Source organism: Ochlerotatus camptorhynchus, unplaced genomic scaffold (genome assembly GCF_037179485.1).
Source record: "Ochlerotatus camptorhynchus isolate MF236.1 unplaced genomic scaffold, CSIRO-AGI_Acam_v1.1 ptg000087l, whole genome shotgun sequence".
Lineage (NCBI taxonomy): Eukaryota > Metazoa > Arthropoda > Insecta > Diptera > Culicidae > Ochlerotatus > Ochlerotatus camptorhynchus.
Window position 1 is genome coordinate 2513136 of NW_027040577.1, and position 27541 is coordinate 2540676.

The following is a 27541-nucleotide window of genomic DNA, read 5'->3' on the forward strand; positions in this document are numbered from 1 at the left end:
TTTCGCGTCTGTTATGACTCAAATTTATGTCAAAATTGACGCTCGTATATGTAACTCTCAAAGCACCTAAATTTAAATGATTTTTTCTAAGTGTGCAGTTATAGTAATATGTCTGATTTTTCTTGTATATTTATTCATTTCAATGAAATGCATACACCGCAAAAACTTTGTAAATTTACTTGGTGCACATCGATGTATTTTCTGGCCTTAGCTTAAATATACAGCAATATAACATTGATTTTATATGAAAGTATTTAATATGCATGGAATTTTACATACATGTTTGTTTTTACATTTAAGTCAAAAGTTCAATTGGAATTGATTTAGTTTTCAACAAAGTATGATATAAATTTACATGAACGTGTAAATTTCTGATTTAATTAATCAGAACGTTAAACGTGAAATTCCATATTAAAAAACCTGCTCCACACCGTTCGAAAAATTCATGTAAATTTCTGCGAGATATAGCGCACGTGATTAACGCTAGATTTGGCGTCAGTTAACACGATACTTATGTAAATTTAGGCGCAATATTGCATCAATCTACATTGTTATATGCAAGCTTGTAAACAATTTCGATGCATATACGAACTATAGTTATAGCTATAGCTCAAAATTAAACGAATGGGCATTTTACGCGACAGTTAAAATTCAGAATTTTTTTTTTGGTGAGGGGGCAATGGGTGGCAAACTCACTTTAGATTACTCTTAGACTTGTAAAACCCATGTATACATACACATGTAGAAAAAATCGTGTAAATTTAGGTGCTCTGAGAGTGACATATACGAGCGTCAATTTTGACATAAATTTGAGTCATAGCAGATATGAAATATAGCTCAATCAAACTTACTTTTGGTCGAGCAACGCACTTTTCAGACTCGGACAACTTAATATTACATGACATGTTCGTTTACGTCTCATCTTTTATGTCAAAGATGGATTCCGTCACGTGTAAAATTAGTTATTTCGAAGTGTGATATTTATGGTGCTGGAAAAGCCCAAAAACAGTTTTCAAATGAAAAAAAAAAAAAATTAACGGGATCAGCATAACAGTTGTTTGCCACCTCTGCTATGCACGTTAGTGATAATGAAGAATTAATTCAATAAACCTTGAATGTTGTATGTTATACATTATAAACATTTAATACACCTGTCAAAGCTACGATCAAGATAATCAAAGAAATCGTGTTTCACTCATTGAACATCCCTCCACATTCAATGCCTGAAGCAAAATTTATGAAAACCATAATCAATACAATCGATTACACCATTTGGCACAAGAGTTACCCTTGATCTCGACCAGTCCGTGCATCCTAAGGGCAGCCTTCACTTTCCATTCCGAGTTCACTTCGAGCCTTCAACGAAATGTGGATGCCAATGGATTTCTCGTCCACGCCCCAAATTGAGTATAACGTCTATTTATTATAATTCTTGTCGGCCACCCTTTACTGACGATTCAAATGTAACTTTGTTCGTATGTGTCAGCGACTACCAACCAACGAGTAGAGAGGTAGCTAAGCCGCTCGACCTAGGTTTTTTTTTTTCTTTCTAAAAGACCATCATCAACCATGGGGCTACCGGTAATGAAAGCGTGTTTTGTCCATTAGCACTCCAGCGTGTTAATATTTACAGTGCAGTGGCACGAATGAGACGACAAACCATGCTTAGTAGTCCCCGAGGGCAAATGTAGTTGTGTCTGTGTAGATTGCACGACACTGTTTGAGGTGGACGAGCTTTGGCGGCTTTGGAAACTTGGTTTAATTGGGTCTAGGTTGAAAATGCGTCGTCGGTCGCCATCGATGTTGCCGTTGTCGCCGTCGTCGTGGCTCAGTTAGCCGGTCATAAAGGTGCGCACTCAAAAGGAAATATACGGCGACACTAGGGGAAAGGGAAGGCGCCCCCGTGGCTGGCGGTCAACGCAACAGCAATAGATGTCAACTATGTCTCCTTCTTTGCCATGGTTTCTTCACGACTCATGGTACCGGTATGTGGTATTGATTTTTATGGGAGGATTGACCTTTACACCATAATTGAATTTTTAGTGCTTTTAATGGAGTTAGTTAGTTTGTCCCTTCGCATTAAATAAGATCCGCAAGTGTGCTGAGGAAACGGTTCGCATCTTATGCATGCATCGAAGTCAAAAGAACCACAATGTCCGGGTACAATTCTCTACAGCCACCATTATGTTTGTTTTCACCAAATCTTCGGATTCACTCTCATGACATATTGGATAACCAATACGGATCCGGCATCGTCTTATGAATGACCCAGACTCACACATCACTCCCGCTTGGTATGCGAATCAAGCTGTCGTCGAATTGGTCATTCAATTCACAAAATGACTTCGACGACGACATCGGTGCATGTATTATTCAAATTCACGAAAGGATGAGACCTTGAAATTCTCGGCACCGGCCAAAAACGAAACTATTAAAAAACACACACTTACTCGGCGATGATGAGGAGTTTCACTCACCTCGAAAGGCCAACTCGCAACTGCTGACCGCGACGACGACGCATGCAACTTGCGAAAGGCGGACGGCAGGTGAAGAAGGAGAGCACGCTTTCATTCATTGCCGAGTGCCGCGATGCCACGCCAGTCAGCGCAAAGGCATTTGAAAGCTCCGGTTCGCAAAAAGGTTGTTATGTAGCGGTCCGATGTGTGGGACTTTGCATCACTAGAACTTGCGCGGTGGTTGTTTGACCGCCGAATTTTTATTTTCAGTTGTTGGATTTGTCCAAAGAGATTCAGTGATTTTACGAAATGCAGTAAGGGAAATCTCTTGACGATGATGCATGTAAATTTTTGTATATGAATCTATTTCGAGACGGTTTCATGCATTCAATTATTGCTTGATGCGGATTTTTTCGGGTTATTTATAAGTTTAATTGGATACATGGTCTCCTGAAGTCCAGAGACAAAAAAAGGTGGTGGCTTCAATTCCCGGCTCGGTCGCAATGTGTTGGAAATTTTCTCGTCTTCGTTGGGCTACACAATATATGAATGTAAAATTGGAAAACACTAGGAGATTTGAAAATTGAATCCACCAGCAAGGTGTACCACGTTTTCACGGTTTTCATTGACTAAGCGTTTCGTGTTTAATTTGATGATTGCGTGTCTCTCTTAGGAGAGCATTGAGATAGAAGTAGACATTCTAATTACCTGTTAGCATTGATAAGTTCAATAAAAGGTGTAGTTTCTGGCACACACTTAGGAAAAATTCAAGTAAATTTAATTGCGCTGAGATTGATATATACGTGCGTCTATTTTGACATAAAATTTAGTCATAAAATTCAGCTCAATTAGATGTATTTTCCGTCGCGAAACGAACTTTTCAGTCTCAAAGCATTTAATTTATTAAATCGCACTGTGCACGCTTCAAGTGCCCAACCGTCAGAATAAAATGGAGCATCACTTAACCTTTCTAGCTTTGATGCTTCCAACGGCCAACCAATCATATAATTACCAAAATTGGAACGTACGGTACGAGATATCCACGTTTTATCAATTTATTGGATTCTAAAGTATCGTGTTTAAATCTCCGATGTTTTTTGAATCATCTTGTCCCTTAAATGCCGCACAGTATATACCAGTATAGACCAGAAAAAAGATGTAGGTATGTATATAATTTTCCAGGATGCTTTCAAGAACTGGCTGTGTTGGTGTTGTACTAGATTAGATTAGATTAGAAAAGAAATTGTATTTTCATATTTTCCACGCACCATAATGACCACATCATCTGCGTAACGAATCACCTCGAAACCTTGCTCCGCTAAACTTTTAAGGAGTTCGTCTACTACTAAAGACCATAATAAGGGTGATAGTACCCCTCCTTGAGGGCAACATTTCACCGATCTTATAGTAAGTTAGGCAGATATTTCTCGATGCGTGACCATTGCCATTATTCAATCAATGAGGCAGCTATCCAAGCCCTTTGCTTCCATAGTTGAACGCATTGAGCTGTAGGATGCATTGTCGAATGCACCTTCAATATCGAGAAAAGCAACTTTGGCTTTAAGCGATTTCTCGATTTTACTAACTAGCGATTGTAGAGCCATTATCGTAGATTTACTTGATTGATAAGCAAATTGGAATTTTCTAGGAGGTAACCTCGCTAAGCTTGTTGATTTGATGAAATCATCTAGAATTTTAACCATTGTCTTTAACAGAACAGATGAAAGGCTTATGGGTATAAAGGCTTTCTGAGTCATTTTATCTCTTTCTCCATGGTGTATAACTCAGAGTAACACTGGCTTTGAATAGTTTAGTAAGGAAGGGGCTGAGCGTTTCTTTCCCCTGTTGAGTAATGCTGGGATTATTTCATCTTTCCCGGCCGATTTGAAAGGTTGAAAAGAACTCAATGCCCATTCAACTCTAGATGGCGTGAAGATTTCACTAGCTTTCTGATTTTCTGAAGATTTCACTAGCTTGCCATTTTAAAGTCCTGTTCTTCAGGCTAAAAAGGAATCGACTCTGGGAAGTGAGTCCTCATCATTTCTTCCAGTGTTTCAGAAAAGTCAGCAGTAAAACTAACATCTTCTTTTTTTAGGCTTCCAAGACCATTTGAATGGTCTTTTGAGAGAACTTTATGCATCCTTGCAGCTGCTGGAGCGTTATTGATGTCTTCACATACACGTCTCCAATCCTTTTGTTTACCTCGCCACAATTATATGTTGTATTCAGTTTGGGCCTTTATGTATTGACCCCAATCTGAAGTAGCTTTAGCTCTTTTGAACAATCGTTTGGACATCTTCCTCAATTTTGCCGGCTTGTTGTTCCACCCAGGTACATCCCCAGTAGATGATCTATGTTGGATAGGGCAACTAGCATTGTGTTAATGATCGCATCAGAAGCACTTTCTAAATGTGAGTGCGTCTTAATTTGAATGTCATTAATTGAATTATCATTCATTTAATGAAAACGCTAGAGGTCCCAATTAGTTTTTCTTGGGTTTCTATAGTCTTCTGATACTACTGATCCATTTTTATAAACAAACCTGATGTGCTTGTGATCGGAGAACGATTCTTCATCAGAAACTTTCCAATTCACAATTTTGTCTATCAAAAGGTCACCGCAGATTGTAAGATCGAGAACCTCTTTTTACATATGTTAATATCGTTAGACGATATGTTATTCAGGAGGTCCTCACCTATTTTATTAATATCGGTACTTCTCCACATTATGTGAAGATCATTTGCATCGCACCCTACTATAAATTGAGTGTTTACTATTTATACAGTAGTTGATAAAATTTGCGACCGAAGAAGAAGGCACGTCATCAACATCTCCTGGAGAATAAGCTGAAGCAACACATACCTCCGTTTTTCCTCGTATCGTTGGAACCTCCATCTTGATCGCAACGATATCTCTACCAGTAAATTCAGTAATTGAGACGAATTTCGTTGTTCCTTTACTAAAATTGCAGTTTTTGGTTTAGATTGACTCACGTCTTATAAAAGTCTACAATTATTTGAAGAGCATCCCAATACTCCACCATTATTAACCCAGGGTTCTTGAATCAAACCCACATCAATGTTTTCTTTGGTTAATCTTCTGCTAAGCACTGCTGATGCACCCTGTGCATGATTAAGATTCACTTGAATAAATTTAATGAGACTTATATGTGGTTTATTATGTATTTTTTTTTTGTCATTTAATTATAACCTTGTCTGGGACACAACTCTTCTCCCTGCTCTCCAGTATCTCCAGATAGAGCAAGGCGTTTCTTTTTAAATTTGAATCAGCCCATACCTGTAATTAACAACCAACTTTCTCTCCGTTAGTTTCCGCAAATAAAAATAATCTACTGTAGGGGCAAGTTCAACGTGATCACCCTTCACATGATGGTGAAGAATCCTCTATGCATCAGTTAAAAAAAATCATTTTGACTTTCATTGAGAGACAGAATCATATCAGTGCCATACGTAGCACTCCAATGAAAGAACGCGATTAGCACTTCAGGACGTGGGATTTAATCTTCGTTCACTACAACCAGATCGGCTGCTTCCCATAGAACTAAGGATGGAAACTTATCCTAGACACCGACATTGGTTAAATCCGGATACGTTCCAAGTATCCTTGGGGAAGTAGACACAATCTGACATTGGTCATAACTCAACATACGACGCATCCAATCACATGAGAATTTGAAATACAGATTTTTAGCGATTAAATTAAGTATCAAAGACCAAAATGGCCATACCCGGTCATGTTCTGGGAACACCCTAGGAACAACATGGCCAGCACTTGTCATGATGATGATGATCTAACTAACACCTTTCAGTAGCTGTGGGATGTTCTCACTGTTGCCACTTGTTCGAGCATCTCCATTTTCTTGGCTTCGACAAGCTTATGCCTACTCTCACAAACGCATTCCAGGATATCTACACGCTAAAATCGCCATACAGTACTCTCGTCCGCAGCCTTCTTCAGTATGATGCTGTTGCACGGGCATCGTTTCATGCTATACAAGCAAACAGGATTTAAGCCAGCTAACGAAACTTCATAAGATACGCTTTACGTGTTCTACCCTGGAACTAAACGGCTAACTTAACGCCTTATGGAGAGCGATGCAGACTAATTGATTTGGATTCTAAAGAAAATTCTAAAAAAAGTTTCTTTTGGAAGCTCAATATAAACGCTTGACCATCACTCCACTCCACTGATAAAAAAAACACGGTCAGGACAGTAGATCTGAGTGTTTCCAAGGTATAAGGAGCATTTCATCGGTTTAACAGAGCTTAAAATTATTGACTGCTCAGACTGAGTGTAAAGTGGACCGTACACGTTTGCTTTTATTGACAATAATCGTATTGTCAATATATTCTATATTGACGTCAATACATTGGTATTGACAATAATTCTGTATTCTAAAAATCTCCTAAATAAAGAAAAAAAAATCTGTGTTCACATCGTCGTCAATATATTGATACGATTGCTGAAAAGCATTAGGTACTATCGAGAATGTTTGTACCCTACCGTAAAGGACAAGGCAAGGAAAGAGCAAACAAAAGCATTCGGTCACTCACGAAAAGACCCAAATAACATTGTAAGTTTTATCAAGGTTTTAAAGCATTCTAAAAGTGAGATCACCTGCTATCTATTTCCATGATTTCTGTCACCCGCTTTCACTGACACCTGTTTGCGCTCTATGCTCATTATCTAGATCAAACAAGCCATTTTCCGAATGTGCGAGGCTTGGTGATTGTTCGCCAACTTTTCCGACATTGTTAAGGCAATTTGTGGCATTCACGATCATTTTTTTCTAAAAAATATTGAACAAGTTTGCTACTTTCAATATGAACAATGGATCTAAGTAGAACTTATTAAAACGTCTGAAATACTAAATAAATAAGTAAATGAGCTCGAGTTGCATGATATTCAAGGTATCGAACGTAAAAAGTAGGAAATTATGCTTTGCATCACATTTTACAATTTCGAGACTACCAAGGATAATGGAAACAAATGGCGAAACAAAACAAAAATCAAACGTCCTACAAGCTTCTAGAGCAGCGTTGACACATTACTGGATTTTTGAGTGCGAAAACATAAAACAATAGTTCCAAAAATTAACTATTTTTTGAGCCAACAAACTTGCTACCGTACTTTACGGTTTCAAAATAGACAAGAAATCTAGCAATCACCATCGTTTGGCAAAAGTTGCTGCTTATTCACCCCTGACTAAACTTTACCAGCAACCGTAAGCTGTGGAGAGTCGTACACACGCCTTTTTTTTGAAAACGTGCTTAGTCATTGTGAATAACGCTGTATTCTAGCCTAACGGTCGCCAATGTACGAAAGCCACGCGTGCAAATTTAGGGCAATTATCGAGTTCAAAAGTGTAGGTCAAATCCGGTGAACTCCAAGTTGCTTTGGTTGGTTATGATATGGCAGCTAAAGAAAAATCGCTAGCACCTTACCTGATGGGTTGGAAAGAGTCGTGAGAAGTGAGGATGGTGAATTTCCGCATATTTGTCGGGTTTTTGCTAATCTTTATTTTGAAATGTAGGCTAGAGCACTGAGCCAAATTGCTCCGGAAAAGGTGTGATGATTTACACTTAGATAAACTTAAATAGTCATTGTATGTTTCAATCCCTATAATTATAGATAAATCAATTGTCGACTGTCTTTAATGCGGAAGGAATGCATTCAAATGCAATAAAAAAATACATCACCACGGGCAATTGATTTACATTGAACCTTAAATATTAACTACCGCAATAATAGCTTGGGTTGTAATTTACTCGGTTGTAAACATTGCAGGTCCTCGGTGGTCGCGTGCGGTTGAAACTCATCAGAATGCAATCTTCCGGTACATACACTGATGCACCAACCAACATGCATGCATCATTAGACCGACTGAGTCTTTTCATCTCGTTCCATCTAATAAACACAACATCATAACACCCACGCAGGTTAATTGCACTGACCGACCACTAATAATCCTTCCCTTCCCCTACCGTAGAATTAGGAGATTTTTTAATTGTTGAACAAACCAAACCCGCCTCTTTCCCTTGAAAGCCAGTCAACCTTTTTTTTTACAAAGCGGACTGTTATACAACAACAGTCCAAAAAGAGCGACCAACGACATTACACACAATGACCGCGCGATGCCCAAAAGACAGTCGGTGTCGCGCGTGAATGTGTGGCTAAAATAACAAGACGAAAAAAAGCGGCTGTGGCCTACATTTCCGAAGGTCATCCGTTTTCAGTTTCGTCGGTTTCTCCCTCTCTCACTCTCTTATTTTTTTTTTCTTTTCTTAGTCTCACTGCTTCCAGTGCTTATTTACTACAATAAACCAGCTTTTATTTAGTACGAGCAATCATAACGTCCACTTTTATAGCTGCACACACTATCGCATTAAGCTACTACTGGTGGTGTGTTGTGGTGGAAAGACGCATGCACGATCAAATGGCTGCGTACTTTGACGATGACGATGCACTGCAGTTAGTAGGCCTTGATTATGCGCGAGTTGCTTTTTGCTCTCGAGTGCTAGTGGATCGAATAGAGCGTGTAGCTACTACATACGTGTACGGTAATGATACAAATTACTCGAAGGTCTAAATGTTGCATCAATCAGTGACCGCCAAGACGAATTAATCAAAACTGACATTTCGAGCAATCGAGGTCGCTGCCCTGAAGGGAGAGCGTGAATGGGTAAAATTCAAATTGGATTCCCCCTTATCGAAAGACTTCAATAGCGGAAAACGAGTAACCCTACTTTGGTTGTTAAAATTCGTCAATAACTACAAAGTAAATACATCAGTCTGAAAAAAAAAATCTCATCAGTGAGGAACAACGTGGCTGCGGCTCAACACGCAAGATTACACTTGAAACGCTGCTTGCCGATTGGCAAAGTCTCTCACGGGTGCTTGGAACAGGAACGATCAGCAATGAAATATTGTATGGACAAACCATACAATACATTGGCAAACATACTTTTGCATATACAAAATAATAAATGATCCATGAAAAATATGGATGCATGATCCATATATATATATATATATATTCTTTTTAAATTTAGCAATACAATTATAAAAATGTACCGCTAAATTTCTAAAGAAAGCGGATTGAAATCGCACGAATTACCTATATTGCATACATATTGCAAATGTTCAACATTGAATCTTAAACTAACGAAATTGATCCATGGGCAATCACGTTTTCGCTGTAAAAAATATACTTAATGTCTAATTTACGGATCATATATGATCACAAATTTAATAACATAATAAACCTTAGAAACTTGCTCCAAAACTGCTTAGCTACTGAGATTTACTGTCCATCTCCTTTTTTATTTGTCAAAGGAGCGGAGCGACGAACAAGCTTCAGAATGAGCTTCCAAAAAAAAGCAGAGCCTTTTAACAATTCTAAAGGTGCATACTCACGGCTGCCATTTGATTTTTTGTCACACATTATTTTGTAGGTACGGAACAAACTCCAAAGTACACACAACACAGGAACACTGACGTCAGTCGAGAGAAGCTTCGTGAAGCGATTTTTTTTTTTGGGTGCTAGAGGTAAAACGTTGTGATGAATTTGAAGACCGGCAGAGAACATCCGAGAAGCTAATTAAATGAAACGCCATTGAAGGTAAAAAGCAGTTTGTGGTAGGATTCTCCTTTGCGAGTACGCGAGCACTAACAGTTGATCGCAAAATGGTTGCTGTGTTCTATGACGTCAAGAAGAGGAGTATCAAGTTTGCTTGATTTTTTTTTAGTTTGATTGGCAAAAAGTTGCTATGCTACGTTTGCTCAGAAGTGACGCGATGTTCCAGGATAGGACATAACAGTACTTGACATTATAATACGTCAGACTGTCAGGTCATGCTGTGTCAATAAGTTTAGCCGGCGCCGGTGGCGTAGTAGTAAGCGTGACTGCTTCGCACCCCCAATGGGTCTGGGTTCAATCCCAGCCGAGGTCGGCACGATTTAGGCATAAAAATCTCCTATCACGTCTTCCTTCGGAAGGGAAGTAAAACCGTTGGTTCTGGCCTATGTGTGCTGATAAGTGCGATATCCTACGCAGGTGTGGAAGCTGCCTCCCCTGCACATTGTCGTCAATGGATGATAATCGATGTCCGCCGGTGATTGACACTAGTCAGTATGTTAGAGACAACTTGTCCGTTGGTTAAATCATGAAGGATTATATTTCTATGTCTTCTTCTAGGCATTTACGCTTTTGTAGTGAAATTATTGCCGACTCTCAATCTCAACTTAGAGTTCTAGTTATTAATTGAGAACTTTCTATGCCAACCAATGCATAAATTTTTGTATTGTGTGGCAAGCACAGCTATATAAGCTCAGGGAATTCGAAAAAAATTCCAACCGAAAGATTTCCTCGACCGGACAGAGAATTGAACTCACCGCCACCTGCTTGTTAATACCATGCCTTTACCGACTAGGTTATCTAGTCACAATGTGAAATATTAATGTTTTTGCAAATATACCAAGCTGAAACTAAAATCCATTGTATTCAAGCATCCACAAATCTCGTGCACTTTGAGATCCGAGCTCCATAAATTGCAAAGTGTCACAAGAAAAAATACTGCAGGAAACCTGTTCTGCAATGGAACTCAACAATTTCTGCATCAGCATACTGGTTTTCAGTGGCGGAGGATTCGCAAAAAGTAAGTGGTTTCCTTTCCTTCAGATTATCTTATATTCCTCCTACACTCGTGTTCTCTCACTTGTTCCGAATTTGGGAACAGCTAGCTTAGCTTGTAGGGGGGATATTTGTGCAGGTGTGGATGTATCAATCCTAACCGGTAATTATAGTGTATCCAGAAATGACCAGTACAGCAGTATGTAATCTTAGTTGTTGGTATAAAATCTTGATTATTCATTGATTACGCTCGTGTTCTGCTGTTTTCATAGTGGATAGATCTGAGTCAAATATGTGGCTGATAAAAAATCTATATGTTGATTTTGACAAATGAACAAAATTTCAGAAAAAAATGGTTCATTGCATAGTTCACCACATTTTTAAAGTGTTTGGGTGAGATAGCATTTAATATTCAACTGAAGTGATTGTTTACTAAATCAGATAGGTCGATTTAAAAAGTGACGCTCGATTTAACTTATTTTAACGGTGGGGTAGAAGATCATGTAAAATTACCTGTATGTTGAATTGGTTAATATTTTTATAAATACGCCTTAAAACACGACAAGTGTTAATTTTACCCGCTATGATAATTTTACCTTAATTTCTCAAACTTCACACCACATGTAAGCACCAAGACCGCTAATATAAGGTTAATATAAAGATTTGAAGCCGTATATAAGCCTTATATTGCATAATGGGCCCTTAGCGGGCAGTTAAAGAGCTTGGTGGTTACTTGGGACAACCTACAGAATCGTTGTTTAGTATCACTGAAATGGTCCATAAACCAATGAACAATGCGCAGAAGTGCGTGAGCTAGACTATATCAGGTATTGCGAAAGGGGCACTTTTGCAAGCTTGGGTAGTGAACCGAGGACATCGTGCTACACATTTAGTCATGGTTCGATGAAATTCATATTTTATTCATGAATCCGATGTTCTGATAAATGTCCAAAAACTATGTTGGCGAAGAAATTAGAATTATTTACACGAACCACGCTTCAAAAAGTTGTGGTGAACCGCACCGGAACACGAAAACGCGGGTCATAAAACCACACGGTTTACCAAGATTTTAAAAACACGGTTTAGGATAACTGTTCAAATTTCTTCGTGACGCTGGTTCATAAATAAACATCTTATACCCCGTTAACAGCGTATATCACGTCTTGCAATGAGCACTCATACATCTAGTTTTCACTGCAAATCCTATGTATGACTGCTCATTGATACACGCAGTAATGTGAACGGGGTATTATTCATGAAAGAATAACACATTTAAGAAAAACCACAATAAAACCTGTCCGGTGCAGCTTCGACTCAATTCTGCTCCCAATAAAGGATTAGGATCCTAAATCCTTTTATTTTACCATACCTTGAGCGTTTCGTGTTCTTTCTCGTAGCTCATTAACATGGAATTACTCCACATTGTAAATGTAAATCCTAGCCATAAACCTTAGAAATGGCTCAAAACACCAAAATGACTTATAAACGCCATAACGGCCCAAAAGCACTATAATGGCTTTTAAAACAGCACAATAGTAGGGTTAAGTACCCCATTTCCGGCCTATTAAGCATAACCCGCACTTAGTCTTTCTTAATCTAGCGCAGTTTAGCATCAAACGGAATGTTGTTATTACTGATGGCTTCCAAATGTATTTACCTTTCCGTACGTACCATAAGATTTGATAAAGAGAAACCAATCGTTGTGATATTATCAAAAGTCTAAAACTGCTTCTTGACGCCAAACTCGGCCTACGGATTCTAAACTCGGCCTAACACATTGAAACGCCATTGAAAAGCCAATGAATTCACTTCGGCTTATCGGATAAAGATGAAAATTGATTCGGTCGGAGCGCTTCGTTTGTTTTTTTTTGGGAATAATGGGTGCAAACCTTCATATCACGCGTTCTCATTGACTTCGTTCCGTAGCTTATTAACTAAAGTATCGTACCAAACGCATAATTGACTTGTTAACTCTGAAATCATGGATTTATTTGAAGTTTTCTGCTCGATAGGCCCAAAATGGGCGATTAGGCCGAAGCAGTTCTATACCCTACTAGTATTAATTAACAGAGAAAACCTAATGACGCAAAAATCGCAATACTGGTCGTTTAAGAAAAACTCCAAAATTACCTTAATATCGCACAATGATCTAATCAAAAACGTCAAGACGGCGTAGTAATTAGCATCCATGTCTCCTGCGCTAAAAATCACGAGTTCAAAGCTCATCCATTCACATTTGAAATTCTGTGAAGAAATGTGTTTCCCGCAGACATTTTGAAGACGTTTTGTGGCGATGTTTGAAGACATTTTGAAATTTGCAAAGCCTTTCAAAGCCTCTCGAATAAGGGAAAAAGAATGCTACTAAAGTTCAATGAGCTTCTGTACGAATTCTTTACATTTGAAGGAAGCTTATGGGAAGTTTCGTTAGCTTCTGCTTACTTCCGTGTCAAGACCCTGATCTTTTTCTACGAATATTTCCGAACATCTTAAATTAAAGGAAGTTCCCAAAACTTCCAGGAAGTACAATGAGATTGTTCTGTGACAAACTGATACGAAGTTGCCTAAACTGATACGAGGATCCCTGAAGTTCAAAGAAGTTTGCAGAGCTTCTACGACATTCCACGAGCTTCTAGTGAATTCCCTGAAGTTCTACAAAGTTTGCCTAGCTGCTGAGAAGTTCCGTGAGCTTTTTCAAAATTCCCACCAATTCTATGACGTTTTGTGAAGTTACTAAAATTGCTACGTAATTCTCTAAACTTCTACAAAGCTTGCTGGACTACTATGAATTTCACTGCACTTCTACGGAGCTATCTGAACTTTACAGAAATTTTGCTATTTTTAACTAAGTTCCATGAAGTTTCGTGATCTTCTGCGGAATTCCGTGACTTTGGAACTTCAACGAAGTGTTATGAAGTTAAAAGAAGGTTAACTTAGTTTCCTGAAATTAAACAAAGTTCCCTTAACATCTATGAAGCTCCGCAAACTGGTACACAGTTCCCACTTTGAAGTTTTCCTGATTTCTGTATTTCGAGCTATCGCAAAATTCAACGATGTTCTCTAAACATCTACCAATTCCCTGAAATTTTACGAAGTTCTCTGAGTTTAAAAAATACATGAACTTGTTGTTGTCCATTTTTTTTTGCAAAATCCGCTGATGATCGCTTATATTTTACAAAGTTCTTTGAAAATCTACACGCAAACCAAAATTTATTACATTCATTGTTGGTTGCAAGCGCGTAGCTAGGTTTCGAATTAGGTGGGCGGAGGGGGTTAGGAATTGGGTTAGACGTCGATTAGCTGAACACCATTATACCGAGCTCTATGGATTACTAGGTCGATCATCGTTTAATTTTCAGTCATACTTCGGCAAATGTCTTCGATATTTTTTGAATTTATTTAAAAATACAACTTGTTTATAAATAATTTATCCAAGATGCCAGAACCTCTCAAAGCTCTAGGGATTGTCTTCAAGTTTCAAGTTTTTTTTTTCTAGTCGTATTAAAATTAAGTTAGTTTTGAGTCTTACAATCCTCTGATTTTCCAATCCTGGATCATTTTAATTTCCCTAAAAACCAATCACATTTTTTTTCCCATGAATTTTTTTAAAAATAAGTTTTAAGTTTCAAATGATTGATTAAAATGACGAGAATCATGCTCAATAACATTAGGAAGAAAACCAGAATTATAACATTCAATGTTTTTTCTATTTACTTCATACGCGAAGTTTGCGATTTTCAGAGTTGATTGGAAATGCTATCCAACAGAAGTTTTAGTGTGATAATTTATTAGCTAGAGATAGTTCCGTTAGAGTACGGCAGTATGAAAATTAAATAGAAGTTGAAAATGAGAGAAGGGCCATTAATGCGACAGTACAAAGTCAAACGCACACCTTTTGTCTAAACCGTACGATGTACGCGGAGATACGAAGTACGTCTTGAAATCTACAGGCAAAAAGTGTGCGCCCGCCTTTGCTCATTACTGTCTGCGGCTGTGAAATAGCTCTAGCTGGTCAAAACCCATTTTTTCAAAAGGGGGCTAACTGTCAATGAAGTAATGCATTGAAAACGTTAATAATAGGTGAACAATACCCTATCCTTTTTTTCTCTTTTTCGTTTCTGTTTGCTTGCTGTAGCAGTTCAAAGTTGGCTTACGAGTTGGTCGTGTGATTTCGTGCAATTTTGTTTTGCGTCGGTGAGGACTCTGTTCCGTTAGTCATCCCAAATTATATTTTTGAAAATACATCTAGGATGGACTCTATTCAGGCAGGTAATTGAGAACACATTAATTTGAATCAAGCATGAGTTATCAACAGTGTTTTAAATAAATATAAAAAATGCAAAAATAGATAAATTTGTTTTGTATTCGGGTCGATTTGGGCGATGTGAATCAGTTTAAATTGATGCAAGCTGTATTTGCTAATCGTTGCCACAAAAAAAAAACTCTGCCTCTAACTGCCTCCGAGTACGCTGGAGGCATTTTAACTCAATTATATAATATTTTGATGAAATTTATATTTAATTGCACCACAAGTAAACATTTTTAAACTTTATGTATTGCATAATAGCCTCGTTCGTTTAAAGAATATATTTATAGTTCTGTGCCAAAATTTCAGCTCAATTGGTCATAACAGAACAAAGTTACAACATGTCAAAGTTGTATAAAAGTCGTTCCATTTTATTGGCCGCAGTTTGAACGTTATTTACTGTACGAGTAAACACTTTTACTTTCTTCGTGGATATCTCGCAAAACAAAAAAACCACTGAGCTCACTGCCAAACCGTATCCATTACCCATTGCTGCAATTATAACGACCCAAAATAAATTAGAAAAATGCTTATTCTCATTTAATGAGTGTACACTTGAAAATCGGAATAACTCACTAGCGATAATCGATTTAACTCTCGTTCTGTACGTTGAACATATTTAGTTTCGGAAGTAATGCACTTTATAGCGCATTATTTTGCGATTACAGTGCACTTCTTCCGAAACTGCGGCCATAAAATTGACATCGACAAATTTTCTATTTATACAAAAGATACCGCTAAACTGTATGTGGAATTATATCCATGGCACCCGATGACGCCCACGATTCATAAAATATTGATGCACGGTGGGACTGTTTTTGAAAATTCACTGCTTCCCATAGGGCAATTTTCAGAAGAAGCAGTAGAGGCCAGGAACAAGCACATTCGATCATACCGTGAGAATTTCACAAGGAAATTTTCTAGAGAATCGTGTAACAGAGACGTGCTCAATAGGCTACTTCTTAACTCGGATCCTCTACTTTCAGGTATGTCGTTTTCTACGAGTTCTAATAAAATGATAATCATGTAAATTTCCGTTTTTCATTAGGAATGAGACAAACACCGCGAAAGAAATCCAAACCCTTCTTAAAGGAGTCTTTGGAAATGTTGTTGCTAGCTGAACCTACAATTGATCATTTTTATGCAGTCTCTAATTCGGATGAATTGTCGGATAGCACGGAAACAACATCTGAAGGAGAACCGTGGTATTAATCATGTTCAGATTAGAATTCCCTTCTCATTTTCACCTACTGCTGAATTTTTTTTTTTAATTTACTCTACAGTATTGTTGATATTCTCATGAAACCTCGCGCTTCAGTTTATTCTATGTATAAAAAACTCTTTTTATATTCATTATAATTCCTTTGTTGATTTCTTTAGATTAACGTATAAGCATTTTTCAGAAACCTTTTGAAATTCAGCTCGGACCTGCTATTGAAGTTTGCTAATAATTTTCTTGACACCTTTCTCAGAACACTCCTGAAAATTTCCTCAGAACTTTGTTATATTCTTATTAGAATGTTGCAAGGGTTCTCCTTAAAATTCTCTAATATTTATTAAGAACCTATTGAAAATATATCTCGAGCTAAAAATTTCTTTAGAATTCTAGCCAACATTGTTAATCTTTGAAGTGCCAGACTGTTGCAAACAAGCTAATTAGGAGAAAAGTTGGCTTCGGCAATACCTTAACCTATTATCGTCAAGGGGGTAAACAAAGTCCTAGAGCACTCAAATTTGGCCAATAGTTGCTCTGAAACACAATGTATCCACATGCCAAAATTGAGCTCTCAAGGACGTTGTTTACCCCCTGACGATAATAGGTGAAGGTATTGCCGAAGCCAACTTTTCCCCTATAAGAACTTTCAAAATATTTCAATATGTCAGATTCTTGGGAAAGTTTTAGAGTCATTGGAGTTTCAAAGAGTTCAAAGTTACAAATGGGATTTAAAGAACAACATATTTTAAAACATTAAAATCTGAATAATAATTCTCTAAAGGACTGAAGAAAAACTAAGAATCATGAAGATTTTCGTAGTCTTTAATTATCACAAAAAAGAAATTGTTGCTTTTTTTCGAGTTCTCTGAAATAATGAATCTAACTTCAATCTGATTCGAAAACTCAAACAAATGTGGAATTTCCGTTCAGCAGAAAAGCATGCGAAATTAAATTATCGTACTATGAGCGCTTCTTATTATCTTATAGCCTATCCATATTCCGAAACATGGAGAGAGAAGTGCATAAAACACAGGTCTGGTAGTTGCAACGTTTGTGATTCGAGTCCCAGCCGGCAAACTAATTTTTTCATCGACGTGATTCATTTCACTCATTAATACACTCCACATTTTTCTTCCGGCATTTCCTTGCATTGGACTGCCGCTCGGTATATCGCATCCTCCTTTCATGCGGTCTCCACTAACATCCTCCAATGATGAATCCCACATAATTGTAAGCGAATCTTACATCCCCCGGTCGGGTGTACAAAGTTTGCTGAATTTCTACAAAAATCTCTGCATTTCTACGAAGTTCACTGATACATTACGAACTTTGCTGAACTTCTACAAAGTTAGTTGAACTTCTACAAAGTTAGTTGAACTTCTACAAAGTTGGCTGCGCTGTTAGAAAGTTTCCTGAACTTCTTCACAGTTCTCAAAGATTCTACGAAGTTTTCTAATGTTCTAGAAATTCCTTGAAGTTCTACAACGCTTCTAGAAATGCTATGACTCAGCTTCATACATTTGAACTAGTGAGCAAGTGAACACCTTCCCACACATGCAAATTTTAATAGTAGTGGGTAAGACATGTGAAGACATTTCGCCGATCTCGTTGAAGTTTTTATTTTCTAAATACACCTGGTCACAAATGATCTTTTTTTTTTAAATCCTTGTCGGGTGTTTTCATCACTGCGAAATACATCCCCCTTTTTTTTTAGCTATATCAAGATGTCGTATCACTATTATTAGGAGTGATCGCCATTGTTTGACTAGTAGCATTATCTCAGCAAGGCATTACACTTCGAATAAAGTGCACTGCCGTACTAGGAGTTTTTCTCCAAATGCCAAAGGGTTCTATCAGGCCCTTGTCGAAGAACTTTAGCCTTTTATTGAAAATTGCTGGACAGTGACATAGCGAATGTTCCGAGTCTTTCTTTTCTATGCCACAGAAGCGACATACATCATCTTGAAGTTTTCCAATCAGCTTCAAGTAATAACGGCTCAGACAATGACCTGTTATAAGACCTATATATATGCTAAGATCTTTCTTAGAAAGTTCCAGGATTTTGTTGGTCACAGAAATCTTTGCATTAATGAATCACTTCGACTACCTAGCAATGGAAGTGTTTTTCCAATTTTCCTCCACTTTTGAAGATTCCCACGCTTTTAGCTCCATTCTACGAGATGCAGCCAATAAGCCACAAAAGGGCTCTGGCCCTATGAACTTATAAGAGGATCCGAGTCGTGCTAGTGCATCAGCTCTTTCATTTCCGTCAATCCCGCAATGACAAGGAATCCAACATAAGTTGACTTGATAAGAAAAGAAATTTTTTGAAGTGATTGAACACACTCCCTGACAAGTTTTGATGAACATGTCGCCGATATTAAAGCATTTAGAGCAGCTTGACTGTCGGACATTATGCATATATTTGAACTCTTATAGTTTCTACGCAAACATATTTATTTATTTATTTGTTGAATTAATCGTCTGACTGTTGTCTACATAAAATATCTTAAAAACTATACCAGTCATGCGTTTCTAATACGAGTCAAAAAGCGAGCAGAAGGTTCCCCAAATTCAAACAATTCTTCAACAGCCGTGAACGTACGCATGTTCGATTGGAGTAGGGTACCACTTCGTAATGTTCTCGTCGGCACTCGGATATCTAACAGCGAAAGAAGACTCACGCAGTCAACATCCGCATTCAATAACTTTTCAACAAATGCTGCCTGTTGATTCTTCCGTCGACGTTCCAGGGTTTCCAAACTCAGCAAATTGCAGCGATCAGAATAGGGCGGGAGATTTTGCGGATCGCGCCACGGTAGGAGGCGTTTTCCAGGATAGGTCGAACAAGGGAGCAATAAAGAGCTTTCAAGCAGTGTGGGTCAGAGAAGCCTTGTAATATTTTCGACACGAATCCTAACTGACGGTTAGCCTTGGTGATCACAGCAGTACGGTGGAGGATAAACGATAATTTATTATCTAGTAGAACGCCTTGATCGCTGAACTGGTCGGTTCTTTGCAGTATAACACCGTTGATGGCATAATCGAAAATAATCGGCTGCTTGATGCGGTAAAACGACATTACCATGCATGGTATGAGTATGGTAAGCCTATTTCGATTGCACCAACTAACGAATAGATTCAATAGCGATTGAAGACGAATACAATCCTCAGTACATCGCACCACGAAATACAGTTTTAGGTCATCGGCATACGCAAGCCAGCATCCATCTCCAAGTACAAGCAATACGTCGTTGAAGAATAAAAGAAACAACAACGGGCCAAGATTGCTACCCTGTGGTACGCCCGACGAGTTCGTAAAATACGAGGAAGTACTGGAATCAAAATTAACCCGCAAAGACCTGCAAGTCAGGTACGAGCAAAACCACGATGTCAACCGATTTGATGTGCCGAGTTTGGATAGCTTAGCCAACAGAATATCATGGTTGATCGTATCAAACGCTGCTTTTAGGTCCGTATAGATGACGTCTACTTGCGCCCCATTCTCCAGTTGTTCGAAACACGTCGTGGTAAAATTCAGGAGATTTGTAGTAACCGAACGTCCTGGCATGAAGCCATGTTGGTCGCAGGAGATGTAACATTTGGTACGTTCAAGAATTACCCCACTCACAATTATCTCAAACAGTTTTGAGGCAGCTGAAAGGTTGGTGATTCCTCTGTAGTTTTTAACATCACGTTTGTCTCCTTTCTTGTGTACTGGAACCATAAATGACTCCTTCCAGACAGCAGGAAATTTTGACTCCACAAACGATGCATTAAAGATTCTGCAAAGTGGCTCAACAAGAACTCCAATAGCGCGGCAATACACTACAGGAGGAATGCCGTCTGGTCCAGGCGTGAAGGTGCTTTTAATTTTCTTCGCGACAGCAGAGGCAAGTTCAGCCGAGTCGACAGATTCTGTGACAAATACTGACGAAAAATGAGCAGCAAAATTTCTCGTCGCTTATTGATGTTTCAACATCATTGAGAAAAGTGGTTGCGGGTATAGTAGAATTTTTCCTCTTCGAGTTTACGTACCTCCAAAAGCTCTTGGGGTTTCGTCTTAGGTTAGTTTGCACACGTTAAACGTACAATTTGTAGAGCGAAGAGTTTAGCTTACGGTACTCGTTACACGCCAAGTGAAAGCTACGTTTATTAGCCAGAGAACAAAATCGCCGAAATCTACGTTGCGAAGCATTTCGTTTGCGTTTTAGTTTTCGTAGCAATGCAGTGCTCCAGGCAGGAAAAACAGCAGGTCGACGAATCGGTACATTTGCATCCATCCAATCATTTAGCAGAACGCACAACGTTTCACCCATTTCATCAGCATTCATTCCATCAAAAAGAATATCCCAGTCGATACTCGACAGGAAATCCAATAGAGCATCGAAATCAATCTTGTTGTAGTCTAACGCAATTCCATCACTGTCATTCTCATCATGCAGTTGTACACCATTGATAATTAGAGATGGTAAGCAGACAACAAGCGGTGGATGATGAAGGTCGACAGGCAAAAGTGGTGACACAGATCTTGAGATTTCCATAGCAAAATCCGTTGGGCAAAAGAGCAAATCGAGAATGCGTCCCAAGTGGTTGCGCTCGAGATTCATCTGATGCAAATTGAGGAAATCCATGCCATCAATCAGTAGGGAGCTAGCCATTGGTAATGGCACAGAGTTCACAGGTCGAATTTCGCTGTCAGACCAGCTCCAAAACACTCCAGGTTGATTATAGTCACCGCAGACCAGCATGCATTCGTTGTCAGAACCTCTGTTATGCAGCTGATGGATCGACTGAATATGCGCATCTAGTACAGTGCGACCGTTGCTGAATTACACCCAGGGTCAAATACTTTTAAAAGCCAATTGAAATGGTTTCTTTTCTCCATACAGTCTTCGTTGTTCCTTACTAGAGAGTTGATACTAACAGTTTTTAAAATCCTAAGATATCCTCTAAGGTTTCCTTCAAAGAGTTTCACTGACCTTGTAATCCTTAGACCACACATTTCAGCTTCTAATTGTAAAAATGGTAGCATATAAAGTTATTGAGAGAGTTGCTTACCTTTCGAGTTGTCTAACTTTCTCTGAGCAACATTCTCTTTTGTTTTTGGCCACCATACCAATGCACCATAAGTAACCCTGGGTTTCACAATTGCCGAGTAAATCCAATGGATCATTTTCGGTTTCAGTCTCCACTGTTTATCGAATGTTCTTTTGCATATCCATACCTGCTCTAGATGCATGTTCAATTACTATCAAGGATTACTCCAAGATATTTGACAGCATTAGAAAGTTCTAAAAGTGTGCCTTTCAATCTTATGGTGTCTAATGACAATTTCTTCTTTCGCGTAAATGGCACAATAGTAGTTTTAGAAGGATTTATGTTTAATCCTTCCCTATCACACCATGATGAGACAAAATTTAAGGCAATTTGCATTCTGTTAGCGATAATACAATCATATTTGCCACGTACAATTATGACTATATCATCTGCGAAGCCAACTATTTTGAAGCCTTGGGCTATTAAATTTTTGAGAAGTTCATCAACTATTAATGACGAATGACCTAAAATGAGTTAAAATGAGTATGATAAAAACGAGCCACAAATCGCAAAAGATGGCACTAAAATTCCTAAATACAGCATTGCTAAGTCTACGCGGTTTTCATGGTTTTCAAGGATTTGCATCTCAAATTTGGTCGCCGATTAGTTGCACGAAGTCTGAATTCAACTATGTTTCAATTTCAATAATGTGAACTCCATGCTGCCCTTTTTGCAATATTAGTTTTGTAAAGGGTTTATATATTTTTTTAAATACTTTATTATAGAGAATTTTAGCCGTATGCTAGTTCATCTCTTATCAGGGGGTTTATATAAGCCGGATATTAGCCTTATACAGCAACTGGAAGTTGATTGCTTTGGAAATTTGGGGCATCTCATAAAAGTATAGCACACGAAAGCTCAAAAGTTCAACAAAGACTCAGGGAGGTTCACAAAACATTCCGAAACGTCCGAGACACATTGTGAAAACTACTTTCAAAATATAATATATGTTGTCCAGTTCAAAGTAGTCATACTTCAATAATCCACTCAAATAGTTGGTCCTGTTGCTTAGCAAGCAGAGTTTATGAAACTGAACACTTTGAAATACACAAAACTGACATTCTACACGCAAAACAAATGACATGAACAGGGTTGGTATGCTCATTTTTTACGCAAATTGCTCTTTTGTTAATAATGTTTCAATCAATTGATGAAACTTAGTTAAGCTTTTAGCAATTGCTAGAGTAGGATCACAGTTTACAGTAGACATGGATAGAGTAGTTAAATCACAACATTTGGATTCATACCAATGAGTTTTGTCATTGAAAGTCTGAAATGCACAGCGATTATTTTTCTTTTCATTGTTGTGACGCTAATTTGAGAAAAGTAGTTCGTCTAAATACAAATCTACCGTACCTGTAAGAACCTTGAAAGTGTTGTCTTATCGGTTGCTCCAAGAAAATCCATTTTTTGTCAATTGAGTGCAGCGTTATTAATATATGAGCAATTTGTGCGAAAAATTGAGTATGACAACCCTGGGCATGAACATGAAATGTAAAGGTGGATTTTTTACATCTTCTGCATGACATCTTACAACAAATTTAATGTCAGCTCTTCGAGTAGACTGTACCGTACAAGATTTTTTTTTTCTAAAATTAATATTTTTATACAGAACCTACACAAGCCGATTTTCTAGCCTCAATGCATTGGAGGAAACAAACTTTATTAGAAAAAATAAGCTAACATAAAAATAACAAAATTAAAAAAAAAAACCTTCTGACGACCACATTACAGAATCTGTTCATCTGTTTTATCCCAAAGATCCCTGCATTGCTGCGCAATTTACAGAGCGCGTAAAATATTCATGTTAAATGTGAGCTATTTGTGCATATGGCATCATAAACAAACACGAATACCATTTAAATTAACAAAATAAATAAAAGTACCGTTTGGAACCATGTTCGTAAATATCCTTCTAGCAAGACAAATGCCAACCAAAATGGTCAGTACTGTTTACTATAAATCGCTGAAAAAATAATGGAAAATTTTGCCTGCGAGTCTGGAATACTGGCTGATCACAATGAATGTCGAATTATTCTAGTCTGTGAGCACACATCAGGCGAAACAAGTCAGAAGGGTCTAACTCTAAACGTAAACAATGACTTTAAATGTGGATTCCTCGCAAATGACAACACGCCCACGCAAACTAACTGCACCATCTGATAGATGGTGCAGTTAGTTTCCGTGGGTGTATTGTCATTCGATTGAAATCGACGTTCAAAGGCATTATTTACGTTTCGAGTTAAGCCCATTTAACATGTTATTCCTGACTTGAAAGGCTTCTCAGTTACAGCCCACTGAATGTAGGCGAGTAGGTACGAGTGCTTCCCAATTTACGCAACAAGATCAAGACATGCTCCTTTAATTGCCGCACCAATGTGCCAATTTGATCGCAATTCCGTCAATTAAATCTTGCATCAAGTGGTAGGTAGCCATTCTAAGATCCAAAGTGCTTAACACCTGCAACGGGTTACACGTAAATCTGGTTCTGGTTGCACACATACGACAAGTTCACTTGAAGAATGACAAATATTTTACTGAAAATCATCAACGATAGTGGATTGAAGCAAAATTGAACTAAGATTTCTTGGTTTTTGTTTTGCATTTGAACGCAATTTCTGCTAAAAAAAAAAGGTTTTATCTACAACTTATATAATGCTGTATATTCAGTTAAAAGTCGTCAAACGACGCATAACGGTAAAATGCTTCAATATGACGTACGACATGTAACCACGGAAAACATTGCCGCTACAATTTGTTAAATATCTTACATAGAATCAAAACAGGTTTCTACTTACGTTATTAACATGTTGTCATGTAATGCACGTGCGTGTCGATGTTATCGTTGAATTGGTTCCAAAATTAATTCTGAAGAGCTTCGCAGTCGAAGCGGCCGTGAAAGATCCGGCCGTGTACGGAAGTGTCACGGATGATTATCCAAGGTCTATGTTTCTACGTTATCCTCGTACTAATATCCACCGTCGTCGTAGTAAGCGTCGTGTCACCGTCGTTGTTGGTATCCGATTTAAATATTCACACTGTTACTGCCAAATCAGGTCATGAGAAGGAACGTGAAATGATTTTCCGAATAGATAGACAAACTTAACTATACACTACATTAAATATTTTTTCTCTATTTTTGCACTGGCACAAGATGACATGTGAACTGAAAAACAAAAGAACAAGTCACTCAATATCATGGGTTTTTCTTTAACACTGCACTTGGTATCTTCGTAACTTTCGGATGATATTCACGGGATGAGCATGCACTACCGAAACGCACCGGTTTGGTTCACAAAATTCAATTTTGCACGAGTACGCAGTGATTTCCGTCACTCACAACTGTTCACGATCGCAGTTCCAGCAAGAATACACGCTCTCAGATGTTGTACAAGCAAGAACGAGTGGAGAGAACACTGAAGAAGAGAGAGAGAGAGAGAACGCCAAGGCGAAGAGAGCAAGAGCACGAGCTCTAACGTGAGAGAAGAATCGAACGAAGGACTTCTTCTGCATACATGGCAGCACAACACTAACTGCATGTTAATCACAGCATATAAATCGCATTACTAACGACGACGGACAGTTTGGGACAGGTTAAGCCTGTTATCTTAAAGCAATGTCTCCATGTCATGGCAGGTCAAAATGCGATCGAACATTTCGATAGAGTGACTTTTCGATAAAGAGAATCATGCCGTTTGACGTTGGCTGTGTTCCGAACAATCGCTTTGGTTGATTTTTTACACTCTTTCTCAGCGGCTCAGAAGCGTTCCTTTGACTGATTTCTCAACCCTCCATCCGTAAATAATCGATTTTTAATTCATCTTCGCAGCCGTACATCAATTTTTCCTCACTTGAAGGCCACGAGCGCAGCCACCGAGAGTGAAGAAAAATGATCCAATCGACGTGCTTTTTTACACTTCGACGGCACGCCTGACGACGGTTTTACAATTAACGTGTATTGATTCATCCCAGCCATATGCTAGATGGAATGGTGGAAATAGTGGGGCGCTGGAACCTCAAATCTCGACGACGAAACGGCAAACAAGCGTCAGTTTACCATCATGGCTGACGTTGTCGTCAACGGCGCGATGTCTTGGTTGCGGTCGAAGTTGTGAAAATGCTGAAATTTCACAATTTTTCAGCAAAGAAACCGAAGTATGAATGCACACATGAGAGACGAACGATATAAAAATAACAACAAACTCCGCTCGTGCCCATGTGTTTCAACGATTAAACATCCAACCACATGAGAAAGAGAAAGGCGGGTAAGGAGGCAACCATGGCGAATATGTTGCAAAATTTGTACAATCGAATCGCGTTGAATGGTTTTCTGTGGTTACCAACTCATGAAAATATGCAACCCTCCAGTAGCTATCTGATCTGAGAATAGCAGCAGCAGCAGATTTGTGGTGACTGATAATGTCAAACATGGACACTACCACATTGAAGCATGCGGGCACAGGGGTAGAACTGGATCGGAACTAGTTTTTTTTTCTTAATTGAACTGCTTCTAACGCTTACGACACTACAAGTACCGGTTGATCTTGAAAGTAAACACTCGCATTCTCATGCAGCGAGAAATGTTGCTCCGGTCAATGATGGTTGCATTCGACTGGTATTTCTATGCGTACGTTGTGCGTTCATATGGAAAGGCTTAAGATCAGCCGAAAAGGATGTTTGAAAGCCTGATAGACAACCTTGACTTGGATGACGGAAATAGGTATTGCATTGTATCAAATCACTGAATCCAACCCAAACTGTCATTGAACTCTTCACCATCGACCTCGAAGATGGATTGAACATACGTCACGTTAATTCAATTCATACCAGTTTTGACGTTAAGATCTGGAACTCATTGGAAACCACAAGAACAAAGCGCCTTTTAATTGTCAATAACGAGCAGTCAACCAACCACATATGATTTGATGCAGCCGACCTTCGTTAAGTATATTCGATTCATCAGATGTGCAACAGCGACATCGAACCAGCTCAAAATGGATGTGATTTTTCGATGGATTGTTACACGAAACGCGGAACCTATTCCCCACGTCAGTGATAATTGAGAAAATTCCCTTGATGAAACTCGGGTTCCCTTGAACTTGTGACAAATATGCTAATATCCGCAATGAGTGCACTAATCATACACGGAGGCAACAATTAGCAGAATCTGATGCTGGCAAGCTATCACTTTAGCTGTTTAACAGGAATAAACATTACTCAAAGCTGCTATAGCACATCGAGAGAACTCGAGGGAAGGCTTTGAACTTTTCCACTACCGCTGCGCAGCAGTGGCTGCCTCGTGCTGTGGGGTAGGAATTTGCGTGACTCAGCAATCTGATTCGTTCCCGCCACCTACAGCTCTTGGCTTTCAGTGCATCACTTCGAGATTCACGTATCTATTGGAGGGTTTTCCCGAATCGGATTCCTTTGTGCTTCTCGATCTCCGCAAGCATGATTGTGGCGGTGCACAAAGCTCCGGGGGTGATGTAGGCTGTTGCACACACTCACCGCGAGGTAGCCTTAATAGCAACATGAAGGCGGTGGAAGAGAATGCCACCGGTTTTTCATTATGAACAGTTTTTGCTCTTTTCTGTTTTTTGCCTTTCGTGATTTCAAATTTTCGCCAAAGGGGGTGCTGCGGTGAACAACAAGCCAGCAAGATTAAGCAATTTGCAACGAGTGAGCAATGCAGCAGCGAACGCCAAAATAGCCAATCGGTTATATTGTTTGAGGTGGTGGTGTAGTCGTTGTTGTTGTGCCGAAACGGCCACTGGTAGTGGTGAAACAATGGCGTTGAATTTTTCGGCAATTTC

At 38.7% G+C, this 27541-nt stretch overlaps 1 protein-coding gene across 2 annotated transcripts in view; it reads right to left on the bottom strand.

Annotated features, from left to right (window-relative positions):
- snu (snustorr) overlaps positions 1 to 27541 on the bottom strand; it is a 247798-nt gene that overhangs the window by 44042 nt on the left and 176215 nt on the right. The window contains exon 2 of one of the 2 annotated variants that reach the window (XM_065218488.1): positions 24527 to 24894. The exons of the other annotated variant lie outside the window; for it this stretch is intronic. Coding sequence (XP_065074560.1) covers positions 24527 to 24537 — 11 coding nt within the window. The 5' untranslated portion in view covers positions 24538 to 24894. The remainder of the gene's footprint in view (positions 1 to 24526; positions 24895 to 27541) is intronic. 2 annotated transcript variants of the gene reach the window in all.